This window comes from Mirounga angustirostris, unplaced genomic scaffold (assembly GCF_029215605.1).
Source record: "Mirounga angustirostris isolate CCGP_5_RB_7025 unplaced genomic scaffold, mMirAng1.0.hap1 SCAF_15, whole genome shotgun sequence".
Classification (NCBI taxonomy): Eukaryota; Metazoa; Chordata; class Mammalia; order Carnivora; family Phocidae; genus Mirounga; species Mirounga angustirostris.
The window spans coordinates 44304188-44325554 of record NW_026991723.1 but is presented as its reverse complement, the minus strand read 5'-3'; the positions used below and the strand labels follow the sequence as shown (position 1 = coordinate 44325554).

The 21367-nt window shown below is 41.4% G+C and overlaps 1 protein-coding gene across 2 annotated transcripts in view; it reads right to left on the bottom strand.

The window, feature by feature from the left end:
* Positions 1-21367, bottom strand: part of ADAMTSL1 (ADAMTS like 1) — a 939419-nt gene that overhangs the window by 138060 nt on the left and 779992 nt on the right. For both annotated transcript variants that reach the window (XM_064579938.1, XM_064579939.1), the window contains one exon: positions 9273-9483. In XM_064579938.1, the coding sequence (XP_064436008.1) occupies positions 9273-9483 (211 nt within the window). The remainder of the gene's footprint in view (positions 1-9272; positions 9484-21367) is intronic.

Genomic DNA, 21367 nt, shown 5'->3' with positions numbered 1-21367 from the left:
TATGAACCATTTAAAATGATATTGTGGTATGAAGAGGCAGATCTCTAGTAAGGGGTATTATTTTTAAATATGGGCCATAAATAGAATAAATCACAAAAAATATTATTTATGTTGCTTATCTTCGCTGCCATACATGTTTCACGATATAAGGTATAGATTCATTAGTTTTATAAGAAAGTAAAACATATACAATAAGGGGAGCACTTAAAAGTTATGTTTCTTTTTTTATGATTCATTTATCTTGAGGGGGGAGGGGCAGAGAGAGAGGGAATCCCAAGCAGATTCCATGCTGAGTGTGGGGCCCCACTCGGGGCTTGATCTCATGACCCTGAGATCATGACCTGAGCTGAACCATGAGTTGGATGCTTAACCGACTGAGCCACCCAGGTGCCCCTAAAAGTTATGTTTCTATACAAAATACAGTGGCCTAAGTGTCTTGTATTTTTGAAGATTTTCCCATGATCAGCATACTAATAAATTTGCCTGTATTGACCCCTTTGGTTTCATCTTGGTAGCTTCATTTACTGAGGGCTGAGTTCATATCTTTGGTCGCTCAAGTCACATTATTGAGCCCAATACAAAGTGCCATTTATGTACTTTCTAAGGTCAACTTTCTAGTTTCAACATAAGATGCTCTGCTTGCAGTTTCTAACTCATTACATTCCTTTCTTCATTCACTCATTCATTCTTTCATCAAACACTTAGTGAGTACTTGCTGAGTGCCAGGTGCCCTATTAGGTGCTGGGGGTTTAAGATGACTATAAACTGGTTACTAATCCTCACGTAATTGCAGTCCAGTGAGGGGTTAAAATTATTATCAAATGTGATCAGCTTTACTAAAGAAGGAATACAGAGGAGAGGCAACTAAGTCTTTATGGAAAATCAGGGATGGCTCTACGGAGGAGGGGACCCATGAGGGTTGGCCGAGGAGATGAGGAGTCCTGGCAGAGTCACAATATGTGTGCACAGGGGGCGCCTGGGTGGCTCAGTCGGTTAAGCGGCTGCCTTCGGCTCAGGTCATGATCCTGGAGTCCTGGGATCGAGCCCCACGTCGGGCTCCCTGCTCAGTGGAGAGCTTGCTTCTTCCTCTCCCTCTCCCTGCTGTTCTGCCTACTTGTGCTCTCTCTCTCTCTGTCAAATAAATAAAATCTTTAAAAAAAAACAAACAAACATGTGCACAGGGTGTGAAGGAACACGGCATCTCTGAGGAGACCTCAGAAGGGAGAGCACAGAGTTCATGGGGAAGTTGCAGTCGGAAAATGAGATTAAGAAGCAGGGTGAGGGGCAAACTGAAGGGCCTTGGGCATATCTGGACAAAATCTCAAATGCATAGGGTGTCATTAAGGATTTTAAAGTAGGAGGTAACATGATCCAGTTTGTAGAAAATGATTCAACGAGGCGCGCCTGGGTGGCTCAGATGGTTAAGCGTCTGCCTTCGGCTCAGGTCATGATCCCAGGGTCCTGGGATCGAGTCCCACATCAGGCTCCCGGCTCAGCGGGGAGCATGCTTCTCCCTCTGACCCTCTCCCCTCTCATGCTGTTTCTCTCTCGCTCGCTCTCTAAAAAATAAATAAAATCTTTAAAAAAAAAAAAAAAGAAAAAAAAAGAAAATGATTCAACGAAGGCTGATGGGTTCTAGTGAGTACTACCCTGTGAGATATTAATAGAGAAAAGGTTTCCCGGTCCAGTGAATCTAACTAACACTCCATACTATCTATTTGGGGGCCCTCAGCACACATTAATATTTTAAAGGCTCAACAGAGGGCATGTAGTAAATAACCACTGATCCCAAGTTGGGGCACAATGGATGAGAAATAAGACAACGCAGGGATACCAAGTAAAAGGCTGTTTGTAATGGTTTAGTTCATTGTGAGGACTGGAACCAAGGCAATGGGCTAGAGAATATGCTAGAAGGTGGTGTGGCTCAGGAGGGAAGACTGGGTCTGCTGGCAAAGGTGGTGGGAAGCTGTGTTTTTGAGCTTGGTGTTAGGCCTTTGGAATTCGAGGTAACTTGGTGGTATGCAAGACTGAGAGGATCAAAAGACAGTTGGAGAGACAGTGGCTGGTAGACAACAGAGGTCAAACTGAGCCAGTGAATTAGGGCTCAGAGAAAGAAAGAAAATGAGGACTGGAATCTGGCTCAAAATGATTAAATGAGGACAAAATTTCTACCCCAACCATTTTGTGGATTAGCATTGCCTGGAAGTACAGTGTATCTTCTGGGTTTAATATTCCTGTTACTATATGAAGCATGGGACTGCACACCCACTAAAATGCAGGGCAGTTATTACAAATAACTAATAAATAAATAAAAGTAAAAACACGGCACATGTGAAATTTTACTTCTAATCTCTGTTTTGCTTACGTTTATTGTTAGTTCTAAAGGATCAAGTGCCCATTTTCTTATAAAACAACTACTAAAAATGAGATAAAAACATCCTAATAGGCTTTTTTTTTCCCTCCCTGGATACAACACGTTAAATAAGCATGGTTTCTAAATTGTGAGGATTTATATTTTAGTCACTGGAATATAACAAAACTGATGACTCAGTTGATTCTTTCTGCCAGTCTTCAGCCCTCAAATCCAGACCAAAGTCATTCTTTTCTGTGTGTGTGTGTTTTAATCTAAAAAATGAAAAAAATGAATTCTCATGCATTTGTAGTTGTCATTAAAATTCCTCTTTTTTCTTCATATTACCAGCAGGGGCTCTTCTTGCATATACCTTTTTATACAGCTATACTATAGACATTTTGTATTGTAACCCTGATTTAAAAAAAATTTTATACGGAAATGGCCACATAATCACAGTTTTTTTTTTTTTTTCTGGGTACCTGTGGGTTTTTTTTTTTTTATTCTTATGTTAATCCCCATACATTCCATCATTAGTTTTAGATACAGTGTTCCATGATTCATTGTTTGTGCATAACACCCAGTGCTCCATGCAGAACGTGCCCTCCTCAATACCCACCACCAGTCTAACCCATCCTCCCACCCCCCTCCCCTCTAGAACCCTGTTTGTTTTTCAGAGTCCATCATCTCTCATGGTTCGTCTACCCCTCCGATTTCCCCTGCTTCATTCTTCCCCTCCTGCTACCTTCTTCTTCTTTTTTTTTTTTCTTAACATATCATAATCACAGTTTTAAGCAAGGGAGAAAACAGGGGCCGTGGTGATTGTTTCAGTCTCTGCACAGATGTGTGCAATATGTGTGTACAGTTGGGTGGACACAATCCTAATCATAAAACATGCGTAATACAGAGAAATACAAATGATGCTTCAGAGTGTCCTCCCTAATTCATTTCAGTTAACCCTTTGAGCATCTATCTCTCTTCCTCTCATGTCTCTTTTCAATTTATTTTTTAGAATAAAAATTAATAAAGGTTGATGCATACGAAGCTCACAGAGAGTGGTGAGCAGAGTGATAGTAGAAGGCGGATTTTAATCTCAAGGATCTTGTGCCAATAGAGATTAATGCTTAGTTAGCCCATAATCTAAGTACAGACTATAGTAGGCTGAGCAGTGATATCTGTGTCCTAATCTCTGGAACCTGTGAAAATATTATTTTACATGGTGAAAGCGACTTAGCAGATGTGATTAAGCATCTTGAGATGGGGAGATTGCCTGGATTATCCAGGTGGGCTCAGTGTCATCATAATGATCCTTGTAAGAGGGAAGAAGGAGGGCAGAGTCAGAGAGAAAGGACAGAATCAGAGTTTGGAGTGAAGCACTTTGGAGATGGAAGAAGGGGCCGTGAGCCAAGGAAGCAAGCAGCCTCTAGAAGCTGGAAGAGGCAAGGTAATGGATTCGCCCCTAGAGCCTCCTGAAGGAACGTGGGCCTGCCAACCCCTTGATTGTAGCCAAGTAAAACTGATTTCAGACTTCTGACCTCCAGAGCTATAAGATAGTAAATTCACATTGTCATAAGCCACTAAATGTGTGGTAATTTGTTATAGCAGCAACAGGAAACACACAGAGATTAACTGCCCTGGATAAGGCAACAAATAGTGACTTTTATGTAAACTGCTGACTTTCGGGCTGGTGTCAGATTTCCTCACAATTTAATACTTTGGAGTAAATGGTAAAGAGGTCTCGGGAAAGCTGAATTGCATAGTGGAAAAGAGAATGGGTTTTGAAGCCTGCAAGCCCCCTTTGCTTTGATTGGCTATGTGACCCGGGACAAGGACAACCTCTCTGAGCCTCCTTTCCTTGCAGGGTTGCTGTGGGGATTAGAAGAGAAAATGTGAGAACAGTAGAAAGAGTTCTGCTACATGAAGTCGGAATTCATGCTCACTTCACAGTGCTCTACGTCCCTCATCCATGGTCCTATGGTCACATAGGATAGTGAGGATTGAATGAGTTAAATCTGTAAAGTGCCTAGAACTGTGCTTGAAACATAGTAAGTGCTGCTCTTATTAAAAAGAGAGGGTCCTGAAATGGGGCAAGTGCTCAACAAATAGACTGGCAGACTTGTCAAGCAACTTTCCAGCACTAAGCTCTATGCTTTACATACCTGCTCTGAGTGTTATGGGGTCTCACTGAGACTTGGTCTCTGTCTCATTGACCTTATGGTTTAACTCAGAAGTTACAGGAAAGTGCCCATCCAGGCAAGGTAGTATGTGACTGGTCAATGAGCAGCACTGACCATGAACATCATGTGGCTTCAGTGCAGGAGGATAGCGGAGGAGTCCTGGTAAAGGAGGTGGGACTCCTGCCCAGTTGGACAAGCAGAGGGGAGGGGAACTGCCTATGGGCAGGGAGAAGCATGGGCAGATAGGAATGTACATGCAGAGGCGGGAGAAGCATGGCGGGAGATGGGCAGGAGCAGATGTGCAGAGGGATGAAGGCCTGACTGAGCCATCTGGCTTTACTATATGGCAATGGAATGTCCCTGAAAAATTTCCTAGCAGAATACCATCATGATCAAAGTGTCTTGGATGGACTTATGACATATATCACAGTGGTTCTCAATCACGGTGCTGTACCACACCAGTGGGATATGATCCCTAGTGAGGTGTATATAAAATAACACATAGCCAGCACCAAAGATGATGATGATTATGATGATGAGCATGTTTAACCAATCAGAGAAGATTCAGGATACCTATGCACTAAATATGGGTTTCAAAAGCCAACTAAACACAAACCAACAAGGTATTTAAGCTACACTGATAAAGGTAAATGAGTCATTCACACAAGACCAGAGATAAAAACCAAGGGATGCAGTATTAAGTTGTTGAACTGAAATAAAGAAGGTCCCCTAAGCCAAAGCTAGAATTTGATTTTTGTTTCATTTCTACTTGTTTCTAAAATAAAATTTTAACATATGTGCCCAGACTGCATGCTAGTCCTCTCCAGACCTGCAGAATGGGTAACTGTTGGCTACTTGCCAGCTGTCAGGCAAATGCTCTATAAAAGACAAGGGAGGTTGCATTTCTACCTGGCAAATGACAATTCATGTGGTTGTGCTTTTTTTTCTTCCAGGAAGAAAAGTGTACACATGAAGTCAGTGGTAGCCCAGTGTTCAAAGGGCAAGGAGAAGGAGTTACTCCCCTCAAAAGCCAATGTTCATCACGTTACTATGTCGTCTTTCAATGAAGCATTTGACACCGCATCTGCTTTTCTTTCATCTGAAGAAAGACTTAAGGTGGGTGTTGAAGGATTAGAGACCTCAGCACTCGCCTCTAGTAGATCCAGATAGAAAAGAGCATATGAGTGCACAGCAGGTTCCCTTGTTCTAAGAAGGACCAGGCAACCAGAGGGCTAATCAGGCAAATGGACAGTCAATAGCTGGTGTCTTTTACTAAGGGGGGTCCTAAGACAACAGCCAATTAGCTTGGACCCCCCCAAGTTACTCCTGACTTATTTCACCATATGGCATAAACAATGACTTCCTTTCCTTTAACAAGTGGTTGATATTAGCTGATTTTATCGAACAAAGCTTAACTAAAAATGTAGTATTCTAGGAAATCATGTAAGAATAGTCTGTTGTTTCGTCTAGGTTTAGAAAGATTCCTAAAAATGACCAAGGATTCTTAAAACAGACCCTACACACCACATGCCTAACAGGGTTTTTCTCTAGAGGATAGAATCACTTTCTATGTTCTTTATTTCTTATTGAATATATTTCACAATGACTATGTATTACATATAAAGAAGATACTTTTAAAAAAAGATCTTAAGAAGGCGTAGTTAGTAGCTCATTGGATGAACTTCAAAGGGCTGTTTATTATTAGTTTCCTGATCTGAAAAATGAACTTAAATCTGACTCAACCTCAAAGGCCTCTCCCTAATGGAAGGAAGGAGAAAAAGTTTTCAAAACAAATTTGTGTCTTAAGAGGCCTAGGAGATGGAAAATGGAAGAATAATAGACTTTTTGGAAATCTGTATTAAATGGGGACATTGGGCACGGGGGTGGCGGCGGTGGTGGTGGCAATAGACCAAAAAAGGTCATGTATATGCATGTGCTCTAAAAAGTGAGGGAAAAAAAGTCATAGGTCACTGCCATTATTCAGCAACATGAGTGGCTACTACAAAGAGGCTGGGGGGCGGGTCTCCCTGGGTGGCTCAGTTGGTTGAGCATCCCACTCTTGGTTTCAGCTCAGGTCATGATCTTGAGATTGTGCTCAGCAGAGAGTCTGCTTCAGATTCTCTCTCCCTCTCGCTTCTCCTCTGCCCCTCTCCCCTCTCTCGCATGCTCTCTCTCTCAAATGAATGAATGAATGAATGAAATCTTAAAAAAAAAGAGGTTGGTATTTCTTTTTTTTTTTTTTTTAAGATTTTATTTATTTATTTGACAGAGAGAGACACAGCGAGAGAGGGAACACAAGCAGGGGGAGTGGGAGAGGGAGAAGCAGGCCTCCCGCGGAGCAGGGAGCCCGATGCGGGGCTCGATCCCAGGACCCTGGGATCATGACCTGAGCCGAAGGCAGACGCTTAACGACTGAGCCACCCAGGCGCCCCTAGGTTGGTGTTTCATTGAGTTTCACTGCTAGGTCAATATTAGAACCCATAACCATAAGACATTATATAATATATAAAGTCAGAATTTTCAGGGCATGTGGGGCAGTATTCTTGATCTAGTCATTCATTTTGTCATTCAATAAACATTTTATCCAGAACTTACTATGTACCTAATAGAGACATGCATTAATAATCTGATGACTTAATACAGCAATGGAGGTTGATTTGGGTTGATTCCTGGTCTTGTCTTAGGGTTGGCATTAGTTAGTGGTGCAGTTTGAGGTCATGGATTTATTTTAGTTAAAGCTAACAGTATAAATATACTAGAACCAGGAGACCTGGGGTCTCAACCAGGCTTTATGATCTTGGCAAGGCCATATCTAGGCCATAGTTACATCGTGTATGAAGCTAGGGGACTCATATATAATCCCTGATGGCTCTTTAGGCCATAGTAGTCTGCAACAATGAGGTATAGGGGAAAGGATCACATAAAACTGGGTTGATGGCCAACCCTAAGTTTGCTACCTGTATGAGCCTCAGGTCTCTTAAACCTAAAATGAAGATAATACAACCGACTTTTCACTGATTGTTGTGAGGAGTAACTTCAGTTAGATGTGTAATAGTATTTCTTTCTTCTTTTTTTTTTAACAGAACGCTGGTACATAGGCATTCAAAATATATAACATCCTCTTGATTTCCACAAACCATCACATAGTAGCATGGTATTTATGAGCTTAGCCACATATATATTTAAGCTCTAAAAGGAAATAGTCAATATCTTTTTCCAGATGCTTTATATTTTAGAGTTTTGCTCACTGATTACTCTTTGATTCATTGAGTGCTTTACTAAATCCTAGTCCCAAGATGAGCAGAGAGAAGGAAGGGGCTCTGTGAAGTGATAGTGGAAAAGCATCCTTTGAGGCATGGCAGTCTAGAAACGGCAGCCCCCTCTCAGCACTAAGGCAAGGGAGTGTAAGCTGCTGTGCTCTCTCCTCAGTTGGATAACCATATAATTTATCATTTTAGTTGGGACACTTAAAAAAATTTTTTTTTAAGATTTATTTATTTTTAGAGAAAGAGCAAGAGTGAATGGGGGCAGGGGCAGAGGGAGAGAATATTTAAGCAGACTCTCCACTGAGTGTGGAGCCTGACGTGGGGCTTGACAGGGGGCTCAATCCCATGACCCATGAGATCATGACCTGAGCTGAAACCAAGAGTTGGACACCTAAATGACTGAGCTACCCAGGTGCCCCAATTGGGATAATTTTGAGAGTGAAAAACTGGTTTAGTAAAACTGGGATAAGCTGGGATGCACGTCCCTCTCACCTTTCGGGCTTACTTTTTGTGACCATTGTTGTCAATTTATAGGTACCTCTGATAGCCTCATGGAGAAGAAATGAAAAATAAGGTTCTATCCAAATAATCTAAAATTTCTCTCTGTTTTTTGAAGGCATGGAAAAAATTACTTAACTGAAGTTTGATAAATACATATTGATTTTAGATAGAATATTATGATAAAATAGTTGTGTTTGTATTATTATTATGTATGCTCTTGAGGGGGGTCAGTGAAGTTTTTCTGTGAAAGGACAGAGTAAATATCTTAGGTATTGTAGGCTAAATGGTCTCTGTCATAACCATGTAGTTCTGCCTCTCCAGGGCAAAAGCAGCCATGGACAATACATAAAAGAATGGGCATGGCTGTGTTCAAATAAAATTTCATTTATAATAACTGCTTGTGAGATGGATCTGGCTTTGGGCTGCAGTTTGTCAACCCCTGCTTTAAAACAATAGTTCCTAGACTTTTGGAATTCATAGGGCCAGGAAAATTTTTAAAATTCTGGAACTGATTTGACTTCTAATCTGTTATTTTGGTAAGTAATTATATTTAAAAGAAAAAAAAAAAGAAAAGTCATTGCCTAGCACCTTGGCCTCTTAGGATTTTAAAACAGCAAAAAACTTTTAGAAAGGGCACAGATTCAGAGCAAATTTAGCTTTGTGGAAAACCAACCACATTGTCCTTATTTTTAAAAAATGTTTTCTTAGTTTGGTAAAAACTTTGTTGTGAATATACTCGGTTTAACAGATGGGTCTTGAATTGCTTTGGGAGGACACTGGTGTGGAACCATAGACAGAGCACAGTATTTATAATGAAAATATCTGGATTTGAATAAGGTTGAGAGAGTACTAAGAAGGGAGGGAGGAACAGACCGTGGACATTCCTTTCACGGGACAAATCTCCTTGAAGAGAGTGTCCCTTGCCCTGAATCAGAGTAGTATACACAAACTCTAGTATCGACTAACTCCAGAACTCACCGGTTGCCACTGTGCAGGGTACCAGGCAGGGGGGCAGTTGAAGCGGTTACAAGCTTGCACTGTGCTGGGCTTGGGCTGACGGCACAGTTCATCGGCCAGGATTACGGTTTCATTCATCTCTCTGGAAAGGAGGTGGGAGCAGAAGACATCTCTGGTCTGCAGGCCAACCCCACAGGTGAGACTGCATGGACTCCACTTGCCAATTTCCCACCTGGGAAGAAATCAGAGAGGACGAGGACATCCTTAGTACCTGTGTAGAGAACATCATGACATCAAGTGTTGCCAATAGAGTAAAAACACATACCTGGGAATGTGGGAATTTCCAGCACAAGATTGGCTAGGAATTCTACCCCAAGCCTAGAATGCATCCTCTCCTACATGCTCTAGAATTCAGTTTGAATAAACAAAGAGGGTGATAAAATGGAATGTCCATTTTTACCCACAAAATCACCAAGAATGGTCACAACCATGTCTATTTGGATGAAATATACAAACTTCATCAAAATAAGGCTACTGGTATGCTAGATGATAACACAGGTTTGAGTGCAGAAAGACTTTGGGCACTAGGTATTGAATGAACAGCCTTTCTGCTAATCTGTCTAGTTCCCATTCTTAGCAAGACTGAAGAATTTGTGCTTGTTTTTCTTTGGCTTCAAAGTGAAAGGTCATTGGCTCCAACTTCCTTCAAACTTCCAACATAGCATAGAAATGTCTCTGTCTTATGTATAAATATCATCACTGCCTGGGACTGGAGAATGTAACAAAAGTAAAGGTTGCTAAATAGATCAGTCTTCTTGAGGGGAAATAAATGGAGAGAATGGCTCATTATCTGGAAGTAGAAGTCAAATACACACAGAGGAGTTGAGTGCATAATTGGCCATTCCGAACGGCCAAGTCTTGAGAAGTACATTTACAGTGAGCTGAAGGCCTATAAAAACAATCCTACTCCATTTCCCTGTTGATGCAGCCTCCAAAATGGGAATGATAAAGAAAAAGCTGAGTTGCCTGGGCTTGGAGTAAGAAGTGTTCTTTAATCATCAGTTTTGGAAAGTTGTATTTACAATATGAGGCACAAAAATTCTACAAACAGAAGTTAGCCAAGAAAAGCATGGCAAGTAGATCCTTCAGTGGCTAGGCCCTCCTAGCTTTTGTAGCTAGCCTTAAAAACTGGCTTAAAAATCTTTGGCCTTCACGTTTTTCATCAGACTGCAAAACAGAGTACATACTCTCTCATTCTCTTTCTGCTACTCTGATATGTAACTACCTTACAAACCCCTATTTCCACTGCCTCCTTTCATCTATCCTGTGTTTAAGTCATATGTGTAGCAGACAATTTCATTATTCTCAACTCACGCCCCCTGGTTCTCCAGCTCTGTCTTTACTCAAGCTGTTACTCTGAATTTGGAATACGTTTTGTCCTTTCCTTGCCCATCCTTCAAAATGTCTTTATTTCTGTGTATCCCAGTTTGGTCCATGTTCAAAGGATGTGTACCTGCTTCTAGATAGTTAATGTACATGGTTAATAATTTCTTGATAAATGAGCAAATGGAAGGGACCTACCAGCAAAGTGGGTGCTTTACACCCATTTAATTACCTCCAGAACAACATGAGATAGACTCTACTGATTTCCCTCATTTTATAATTGAGGAAATCTGAAAATCTAAGAGGTTGACTTGCCCAAAACCCATAATTAGTAAGCTGCGAATTCAGGATTCAAACTGGGTGTGTTTGGCTCCAAAGCCTTAGTCTATTCTATTGTACCACACTGTCTCCAGGAAAACTGTCCTATAAACATTCACAAAATTTTAAATCAATAGAAGAGGAGAGGCTGAATTGAATATATATTTCTTTTAGATCGATCCTTGTGCGAATTTCTATAAACTTATTTTTAGATCGCTAGTTTGGGTAAATTCCTAGCTTTAAAATGTTGTGTTTTAAAATATATCCACACATTCTTTGCCACCTCTCCCTTCTAAAGATGAAGCCTTGAGGGGTGCCTGGGTGGCTCAGTTGGTTAAGCGACTGCCTCCGGCTCAGGTCATGATCCTGGAGTCCTGGGATCGAGTCCCACATCGGGCTCCCTGCTCAGCAGGGAGTCTGCTTCTCCCTCTGACCCTCCTCCCTCTGGTGCTCTCTCTCATTCTCTCTCTCGCAAAAAAAAAAAAAAAAAAAAAAAAAAGATGAAGCCTTGAGTCTGGGCTGAACTCAGTGGCTCATTTGTAATGAATAGGATGAGGCAGAAGTGAGGGTATGTGACCTCTAAGGCTAAATCATAAAAAGGATATATTTTCATTTGGCTCTTTCTTTGCTCACTCTGGGGGAAGCCAGCTGTCATGTCATGAGCGCACTCACTCAGTCTTCAGGAAAGTCCACATGCAAAGGAACTGAAGCTGTTCACCAACAGTTGGCACCAACTTGCCAGTCATGTGACTGAGCTACCTTGCAAGCCGATCCGCTGGACCCAGTCTAGCCTTCAGATGATTGCACCCTCATGAGAGACCTTGAGGCAGAATTGCCTTTCCAAGCCTTACCCAGATTCCTCACTCATTAAATGGTGAGAGGTAAAAAACATTTATTTCTGTTGTGAGCTACTAGGATTTGGGGAAATTTGTTGTGCAACAATAGACAACTAATACAGCATGCCCCCCCACTCCAATCATGCATATGTTCATCAAAAGACATATATAAGAATATTAAAAGCAGCACTACTGATAATAGCCCAGATGGGGAACAATCCAATGTCCATCAATAGTTGAGTGGATAAAAAATTATGATATAGTCATACAAGAACACTGAACAGTGAGAATAAACTATAACAAGCAACACAGATGAATCTCACAAACATAAAATTGAGGAAAGAAAGCCACAAAAGCAAAAATTCATACTGTGCTCTCATTTATATAAAGTTCAAAACCCAAAACTAATCTATGATGTTAGAGATCGGCTCGGGGGTTACCCTTGGTGGGCAGTAACTAGAAAAGGGGGGCTGGGGGAGGAATTCTGGGATGTTATCTTGATCTGGATCCACTTTGTGAAAAATCATCAAGACATACAATGTAGGTTTTGTGTACTTTTCTCTATGTTTGTTATGCTTCAGAAAGGGGTGCTCCCCTCCCCCCACTTTTAAGTGAAATGTTAAAGTGTGGCTGTGAAACAAAATCCAACAACCATGCTCAATGCTGGTGACCACAATGTGTGTGTCTCATAAAGGAGCTGCCTACACAGTGAATGTTGTCCAAGGTTGAAACCTGTCACAGTGCAGGCTCTCCACTTCCACTGCCCCCATTCCTGCCTCCACCTCTGGCAGAAATCCAGTCACTGGGACCTTGAAGCAGAGGCATTTTGGCAGCCATGAGGTCACTTCAACACTGTTCGTCAAACTCACAAAATAGACATATCTGCTTACCCATGATAAAACCACATTGCATTCCCAAGGGAGGAGGTCAGCAGAAGCTATCTGTGTATTAAGTACTTTGCTGATTGAAAGTATCTGAATCAACTTAGGCCAAAAGAAAAAAAAAAAAAGGGAAAGCAGACTCGCCCTCCTCCTCCCTGCCCCCCATTTCTCTGCAGACGGGCTACATTTGTGAGCCTTGGGTCTGGCTGGCTGCTGATAGAACCTTCCTGCATTCTGTGCTTTTGGCTGTTTCTTGAGGGAGTGCAACAGGCCAGGAGGGAGGAGAAAGCCTGGGGGCAGGGTTGGCTGGCTCGCAGCCTGTGAGGCACTTAGAGGCCTTCCCTGGGATTCTGGGGCCTGGCTTTCCCACAAGCCCAGTGATGGGAGGGGACAGGAGCTCAGAGGATGAGGGCATTAGTGCTTTCCCCTCTACTTTGCCTGGTTCACTTTTACTCATCTTTATGTCTTCATTGACAATGGTACTTCCTCAGGGATGAAGCCCTCAGCTTGGTAAAATTTGCCTATTATATAGTCTCACTAATACCTCCCCTTTGGAAATCTTCAACACGTAATAAAATGACTGTGGTAAGAACACAACATAAGATACCCTCTTAACAAAATTTTAAGTGTACAATATAGTATTGTTGACTATAGGTACAAAGAGCTCTAGAACTTACTCATCTTGCTTAACTGGAACTTTGTGCCTATTGATGAGTAACTCTTCATTTCCCCCTCCCTCTAGCCCCTGGCAAGCACCATCTATTCTTTGATTCTATGAATTTGATTGTTTCAGATATCTCATATAAGTGGAATCATGCAGCATTTGTTCTTGTGTAACTGGCTTATTTCTCTTAGCATAATGTTCCTGAGGTTCATCCACATTGTCACACATTGCAGACTTCTTTTTTAAGGCTCGATAGCCTTATGTATACACCACATTTTCTTTATCCATTCATCTGCTGAAGGACATTTAGCTTATGTCCACATACTGGCTATTGTGAATAGTGCTGCAGTGAACATGGGAGTGCTAATATCTCTTTGAGATCCTGACTTCAGTTCTTTTAGATAAATGCCCAGAAGTGGGATTACTGGATTTTATGGCAGTTCTATTTTTAATGTTTTGAGGAACCTCCATGCTGCTGCTTTCTACAGTGGCTGCACCAGTTTGCATTCCCACCAACAGCGCACAAGGGTTCCAATTTCTCCACGTCCTTGCCAACACTGTGGTCTTTCGCTTTATTGATGATAGCCATCCAGACCAGTGTGAGGGGATTATCTCACTGTGGTTTTGATTTGCATTTTCTTTTATTATTTTTTATTTTTAAATTTTAATTAATTAATTAATTAATTAATTAATTTATTTATTTAGAGAGCAGGTGGGGAGGGGCAGAGGGAGAAAATCTCAAGCAGGCTTTGCCCAGTGCACAGCCTGATGTGGGGCTCAATCTCATGACCCCAAGATCATGACCTGAGCCAAAATCGAGAGGCGGGTGCTCAACCAACTAAGCCACCCAGACACCTCTGATTTGCATTTTTTTAAAAGATTTTATTTATTTATTCATGAGGGACACAGAGAGAGAGGCAGAGGGAGAAGCAGGCTCCCAAGGAGCAGAGAGCCGATGCGGGACTCGATCCCAGGACCCTGGGGTCATGACCTGAGCCGAAGGCAGACGCCCAACCATCTGAGCCACCCAGGCGCCCTGATTTGCATTTTCTGATGATTAGTGATGTGGAGAATTTTCTATATACAGTTGGCCATTGGTAGTCTTTTTTGGAGAAATGTCTTGCAAGTCTTTAGCCCATTTTTAAATCGGGTTATTAGATTTTTTGTTGTTGTTGTTATTGAGTTGTAGAAGTTCCTCCTATGTTATGCAGGTAAGGTCTTTATCAGAAATATCGTTTGCAATTTTTTTCTCCCTGTTACTCTGTTGAGTGTTTTCTTTGCTGTGCTCAATGAACCTGTAATCTGACTATCCTGCTCCACTGTTACCTTGATGAAAGCATGGGTCAATGTTTATTTTGGTTTAGCACTAGTTATGGGTTCAAGTGTATCCCCCTAAAAGGTATGTTGGAGTCCTAACCCCCAATAACTCAGAATGTGACTTTATTTGGAATGGGGTTATTACAGATATAATCACTTAAGGTGAAATCATACTAGAGTAGGGTGGGCTTTTAATCCAGTATGAATGGTGTTCTTGTAAGAAAGGAGAGGAACACTCAGGGAGAATGTCATGTAATGACAGGGACAGAGATTGCAGTGATGCATCTACAAGCCAAATGATGTCAAGGATTGCCAGCAGACACCAGAAGCTAGAAGAGGCAAGGAAGGATTTGCCCTCCTAGGTTTCAGAAGGAGCATGGCCCTGCTGACATCTTCATGTCTGCCTCCAGAACTGTGAGAGAATGCATTTCTATTGTTTTGTGTCACCCTGTTTGTGGTACTGTGTTATGGCACCTCTGGGAAACTAGTACATCACTGTAACCTCCATACCTAGAGTGGTGCCTAGAACATAGATGCTTGGTAAGTACGAGGTAACGCAAACTGAGTAGAATCCCAGTGAACTGGGTGTGCACCTTTGGTTTAGACACTTGGCTGGTCAAACATTTCAGCTATGATCACTGAGCAACCGCCAGCAGCAATTTCAAAGTCCCCAAAGCCCTAAACACCACAAAGTTTCCTTTAGTGTGGTGCAAACTATTTGGTGACAGCACTGGACCTGAATTGACATGATGTTTTTATAGGTTGCATCCCACTTAGTGTAAATATTTACACATTTTACTGCAGCAATGTTAGACTGTTGGATTATGGAATTTTCTCCTAGAATTTACTAGGGGTAATACATTATTTATGTTATAGTAATCCTAACATACTTCTAAAAGTACAAAAAATTCTGAATTCCAAAACACATCTGCCCTGATGGTTTTGGCTAAAGGATTCTGGCTCTATAGAAGGATGGCAAACATGATCACTATGTTTTCTTTCAGCTTCTAGGCTTCAGGTGTTTAGCTTCATGGTTAGGCCCTTGGCCAAAATGTTATGGAGACTGGTTCCTCCAGCATTCCCTTGCTATATTGCTTTTTTTTTTCTCTGACCTTCTCCATATTCCTGTTCTTTTCATCAAAACCTGCTTGCAGGGAAAGCTCTGGGAGCTGACAGATCACAGCTGATGCCCTGTGGCATCAGGCTGGATCCTGTCCAACTCCTGAGCAACTGACCCCTGACCAAGGGTAGACAGGAGACAGAGGGTTACCTCCCACCCGTCAAGGCTGGGATTAGTCTTCCTGTCCTCTGTTCAACATCAGATGTGCTTGGGTAGGCCTGTGTTTATAATTGGATTTTAAATTTTAGCCTTGGTTTCCGAATTCCACTTTGTTTCCCTGATGGTGCTGGAGTTCTGCTCAACGTTTAGCCTACTGCACACAGAGCCTGTCACTCTGCCTGCATCTGGCCAGCCCCTTGCCTTGGCCTGGGCAAAGACCCCTGGCCACAAGCCATAAGCCACGATGAGACAGCAGTCTAGCTGACATTACACATTACTGCTAGTAACAATAGTAATTCTAACATTTATACAGAGCTTACAATGAGTCAGGTACTATGCTAGTTGTTGTAAATGCGTTCTCTCTTATAATCCTCTCCACAGCCATGTGAGGCAGGTACTATTATTTTGTGCATTTTAATAACAAGGTGCTGAAGCCTGGAGAAGTTAAATGATTAATTAGTCATGGCCTAGAATGCCTACCGTCAGATCTCAATGCCGCATGCATCACATCCAAGTCTAACACGACTTGGACACATGGGTGCTGAGAATGGGGTTGCTGCCTATCACGGAGGCCAGCACATGCATTTTTAAGCCGCAGCTCTGCATCATCTCAGCTTCTTTTGCAGAGGTCCTAGCAAGACTCAGGGATAAGCTCACCCAAGATGTGGGATACATATATGAACTCACTTCTTACTTGCATCAACCTATGAATAAGGTACTATAAAGTTCCCCATTTTACAGGGTGACATAACAGAGGCTTTGAAAGGTCAAGTAACTTGTCCAAAGTCACACAGCTAATAAACAGGAAAATCAGGATTCAAACCCAGGTAGCTTGGCTCCTGCATGCCTAAATATTATATTATACTAACTTTTTGGGTGAGGATGATGAATAGAACAGTACAAAGTAGATCTGAGATGCAAATTCTAGGATCCTGGGTGCTTATAACTTCAGAAATGACAAATGGCAAAATGACAGACCTATTCTTAAGTAACAGAAACCAATACAATGATGCCAGCCAAGGTTACGAATACACTCAGAGTTGTTATTTCAGTGAAGTAGCAGTGATACTTGGCAGCAAATGGGCAAAGGCTGAGTGTGGTCTCCTCAAGGATATGTTTACTTTTTGTAAAGGTGGCCATCAGAGATAATGCGGGCAATCAAGGACCCATGGTGTTTGGCACTTCTTAACAGCTTGTGTTTGTATTAGCTACATAAAAGGAGGAATTTTGGCCTTCTTTTGGACAAGGGCTCATTATGTGAGTTGCCAAGGTTTTTCTCCCCTACCCTTTCAGAGAAGGCATTGGCTGTTGCCTCCAGCAACTCATTGTTGGTTGCTGGTATAAATGCACATAATTTCTAATGGTAGACTCTCCCCATCCCAACCTATGCCCTAAGAACCTTCTGTTACCCTGGTTTTTGCAACAAAGGAGGCTTGTTTCTTTATTCAAAATTTAAAGATGCAGTTATTGAGAGGTGAAACACCACGTAAATTTCAATTATTTGTTAGAGACATTCTTTAAACTTGTGCGTAATCCTTCAACTTGATATTTCTACCTAACATTACTATCCTGTGATTTTTTAAAGTCCCCCAAAGATATCTGTTTCCTTTAGAATGTCTCTGAGGTCAGGAGGTAGAAAGCAATCAAGCAATAATAAATCAGATACCATGGAGCATGGCCAGCTCTAGAAAGCCTAAGGTAGGATAAAGAAAACTCTCTTTCCAACTGGGACACTGTTTAGGACCAGGTGCCCCTTTAAGGTTTTATACTATTACTGGTGGCTCCCAATTTATCTCTGTATCTTCCAGTTTCCAATTTATCCACAGCCCAATGCTTCCAAAATGTGAATCTGGTCACTTACTTCCTCCAATTAAAGACCTCCATTGAAGTCTGAGCTGAGCTTTCAGTGGGGTGGAGACCAGGATATCCAGTGTTCAGCTTTGGTCCAGAGCACTCACTGGGGGTGAGGGGACACTATGGTGGCTGGACCTGAACTTTCTAACTGGCTTCCCACCCCAAATTCTTTTTTTCTTCCTCTTTGTAGGAACTGAATTTTAGCCTGAGGCTTAGTGTGGAGTGGTTCACCGGCATGTGACAGCGTTTAGCACTGGGCCAGGGTACCTGGAGATCAAACATACAGGGAAGATTGAACAAATACATAAACACACGAAGGAGAATGGGAGGCAGATTTCTTACTGTTGGAGAAAGGAGTTGCAAATATGGAAAGGGGTAAGACTAGAATAAACCTTGTGGAATGGGATTGCTATTGGAAACAGTGTGAACTCATGGTTTCTAACAGATGAACAGGTATCTAGATAGACATAGTCATATCAATGGATATAAATGAATGTATGTAAATATGCATAGATGCATCCAATAGTTCCTAGATCTCTCTGCTGAAAGGCCTAAAAGCAATGATATTTCAGTAAAATCAAGTACATCAAGGGCCCAGATTTTGGATTCTAAATAGCATTCTCTACTAAGGAATCAGTTCCTGTATAAATGGCTCCGGGACAGGGGAATTGAAAATAAAAAAAAATGAGCCTGGAACATCTTGTGCCCGAAAACTGGGAAGTGCTCAAAGAATAATGGGGGTAAATGCCAAAAGGACACAGAAGCCAGTTTTAAGGGACTTCCACTGGCCATGTCTGGGACGATTTGATAGTAATGGATTTTAACCCTTTGAGTAAAAGAGAAATTTATAAATAAATAAACAAGATGAGAAAGCTCTAACTTGAAGAATGCCTATTAATAATCTAGAAGATAATTAATAATAAAATTAATAAAATTAGATTAATAATCTAGAAGAGAATTTAGAAAGTTGCCATTTATCAACCCTAATAATAATTGATTCAGGCAAAAGCCATCAGTGAATACTAACACTGGTCAGTAAAAGATTGATAAGGAATAGAGTATTTACTTGCTTTCAGATTATCTCCCCATAAAGATACTTTTTTGTTACTTACTAATAATAAGTGCAATGTCCTTATTATTTTTACAGTGAAAACCTGGCTGAGATCATCTTAACCATATAATGAATTAACATCATCAGAAATGAATGGGACATATCATTCATTGTCTCTTGATACCATGCACTAAGAAGAATGCAGCATACTTCTGTCAAAAATTAAAAAATCATGAAGAAACATCAAGGAAACTCAAAATGAGTGACATTTTACAAAGTAATTGCCCTATAGTCTTCAAAAATATCTAGAATATGAAAGACAAGGAAAGATGGTCCCAGATATAAGGAGTCTAAAAAGAAATGCCAACCAAATGTAACGTGTAACCTTGGATTGGATCTTGGACCTATAAGGGACATTGTTGGGACAACTGGTGGATGGTGGTACTGAATTAATGCCATTTCTTAGTTTTGATGGTTATACTGTGGTTATTTAGGAGAGCATCCTTGTACTTAGGTAGTAACACTGAAGGGTTAAAATGCAATGGTATGTCACCTGAAATTATTCTTAAATGGTCCCAAAATGTTAATGACTATGGAAGCAAGAGAATTGGTAAAAGAGAGCTCTGTCTACTATTTTTATAATTTCTTTAAACTAAAATTATTTCAAAATAAAAGTTATAAAAAACATCCATTGGCTCCTGGTTACCTATAAGCCAGGGTTCAATTCCTTGGCTGGCCTGTAGTGTGCTTCACGAAGGAGTCAGAATATACCTTTCTGATTTAATCTCAGGTCCCCCCTACACTCAGCCTTGCTGAGTACGCAGCAGACAAGTACCCATCTTCTCTGGCCGGCAAACTCTTCTGACTCTCAGGTTAGATTCTTTTTTTTTTTTTTTAAAGATTTTATTTATTTATTTATTTATTTGAGAGAGAGAGAGAGAGAAAGAGAGAGAGAGAGAGAGAGAGAAACAGCGTGAGAAGGGAGAGGGTCAGAGGGGTCACAGATAGTGTGGTCAAAGCAGGCTTCCCACTGAGCCGGGAGCCCGATGTGGGACTTGATCCCAGGACTCCGGGACCATGACCTGAGCCGAAGGCAGTCGCTTAACCAACTGAGGCACCCAGGTGCCCTCTCAGGTTAGATTCTAAACATCACCCTCCTCCCAGTACTTTTCTGATATCCTTCCCATGAGGCAGAGCTAGACCTTTCCCCTCTGCAGCATGCTACTGTCTCTTTCTTCCTAAAGGCCTTCTTTTCTTCCCTCAGACTCACCTTCATTATACTGTAGGTCTTTGTCTACATGTCTGTCTCTCTCACTAGACTCTGCACTCCACAAAGGCAGCAATGGCTGTGACCTACTCATCTTCATACCTCCAGCACCTTCTGCAGTGCCCAGTACATCGTAGATGCTCAAGGTGGCATTGTGGAATAATGTAGATGATTTTGGGCTCTGGAATTGTATTATCCATGAATGAACTGTACTCTGCCACTCTCTAATTGCACAGCTGTGGGTGAGTTACTTAACAATGTACTCATATTTAAAATGAGAATAATAGCAATACCGACTTCAAAGGGTTTTTATGAGGTTTAAATGAGAACATCTATGAAAAGGGCTTAAGCACAGTGGCACAGATTAAGGGCTCTCTAAATATTAGTCAATATGAACTGTTATTACTGGGTGCTCAGTAAATATTTGTTAAATGCATGGATGATTATTGTGAGGATAGAGATTAAGTAAGTAGAGTGAGACTTCTTCCTCAAGTGAATCCGGTAATGTAGCCATATGTTATGGAGACTGGGGGAAAGGATGTTTGTGACCTGCCCGCATTAACTTATCATTTAAGCCTTCACTGCTCAGCACTACAACAGATCTAGGAGTGGGAAACGTGCTCATGACATTCAACATGCTTTCAGCAAAGATGGAGAGAACGAACAAATGGAGACATAGCAACCAATGTTGGGTGATAGCAATGAGCTAATTGCTAAGCCATTTGGCTGAACTACAGAATTTCAGAAGACAGGCAGCACGGAGCTCATAACCACTTACGATTGCTTATTGCAATCCACAAGGTCTGTTCATCTATGTGATCTTGCTTGATCCTCCTACCTCAGAAGTACCCAAAGCAGGCATTACTATCTCCATTTCATAGATAAGCAAGCTGAGGCTCAAAGAGACAAGTGATTTCCCCAAAGTTGGGAAGGGAACTCAGCTTAATCCTACCCTGATAAGGACAAGAAGAGGGAATTGTGAAGGTCACAGATAGGAAGATAGGATTAGAAAAACAGTTACATGACGTTAACAGATGGATTTACTACCTTCACATACAACCTCTGTATTTTAGAAAACTCCTTAAAATGGCCTAGGAAAAGAGAAATGAAAAGATCAAAGGAGGAATTAGATAATAGAGAGTAAAAATATGTTTGAAGACCAAAAATCAACCAAAAGCATATACGAAAAATAGCACTGTGAGAATCAGGGCTCTTTGTAAAAGAGTAGCTTGCACAGCTCAGGAAACAGGAGATACAGCCATTCTT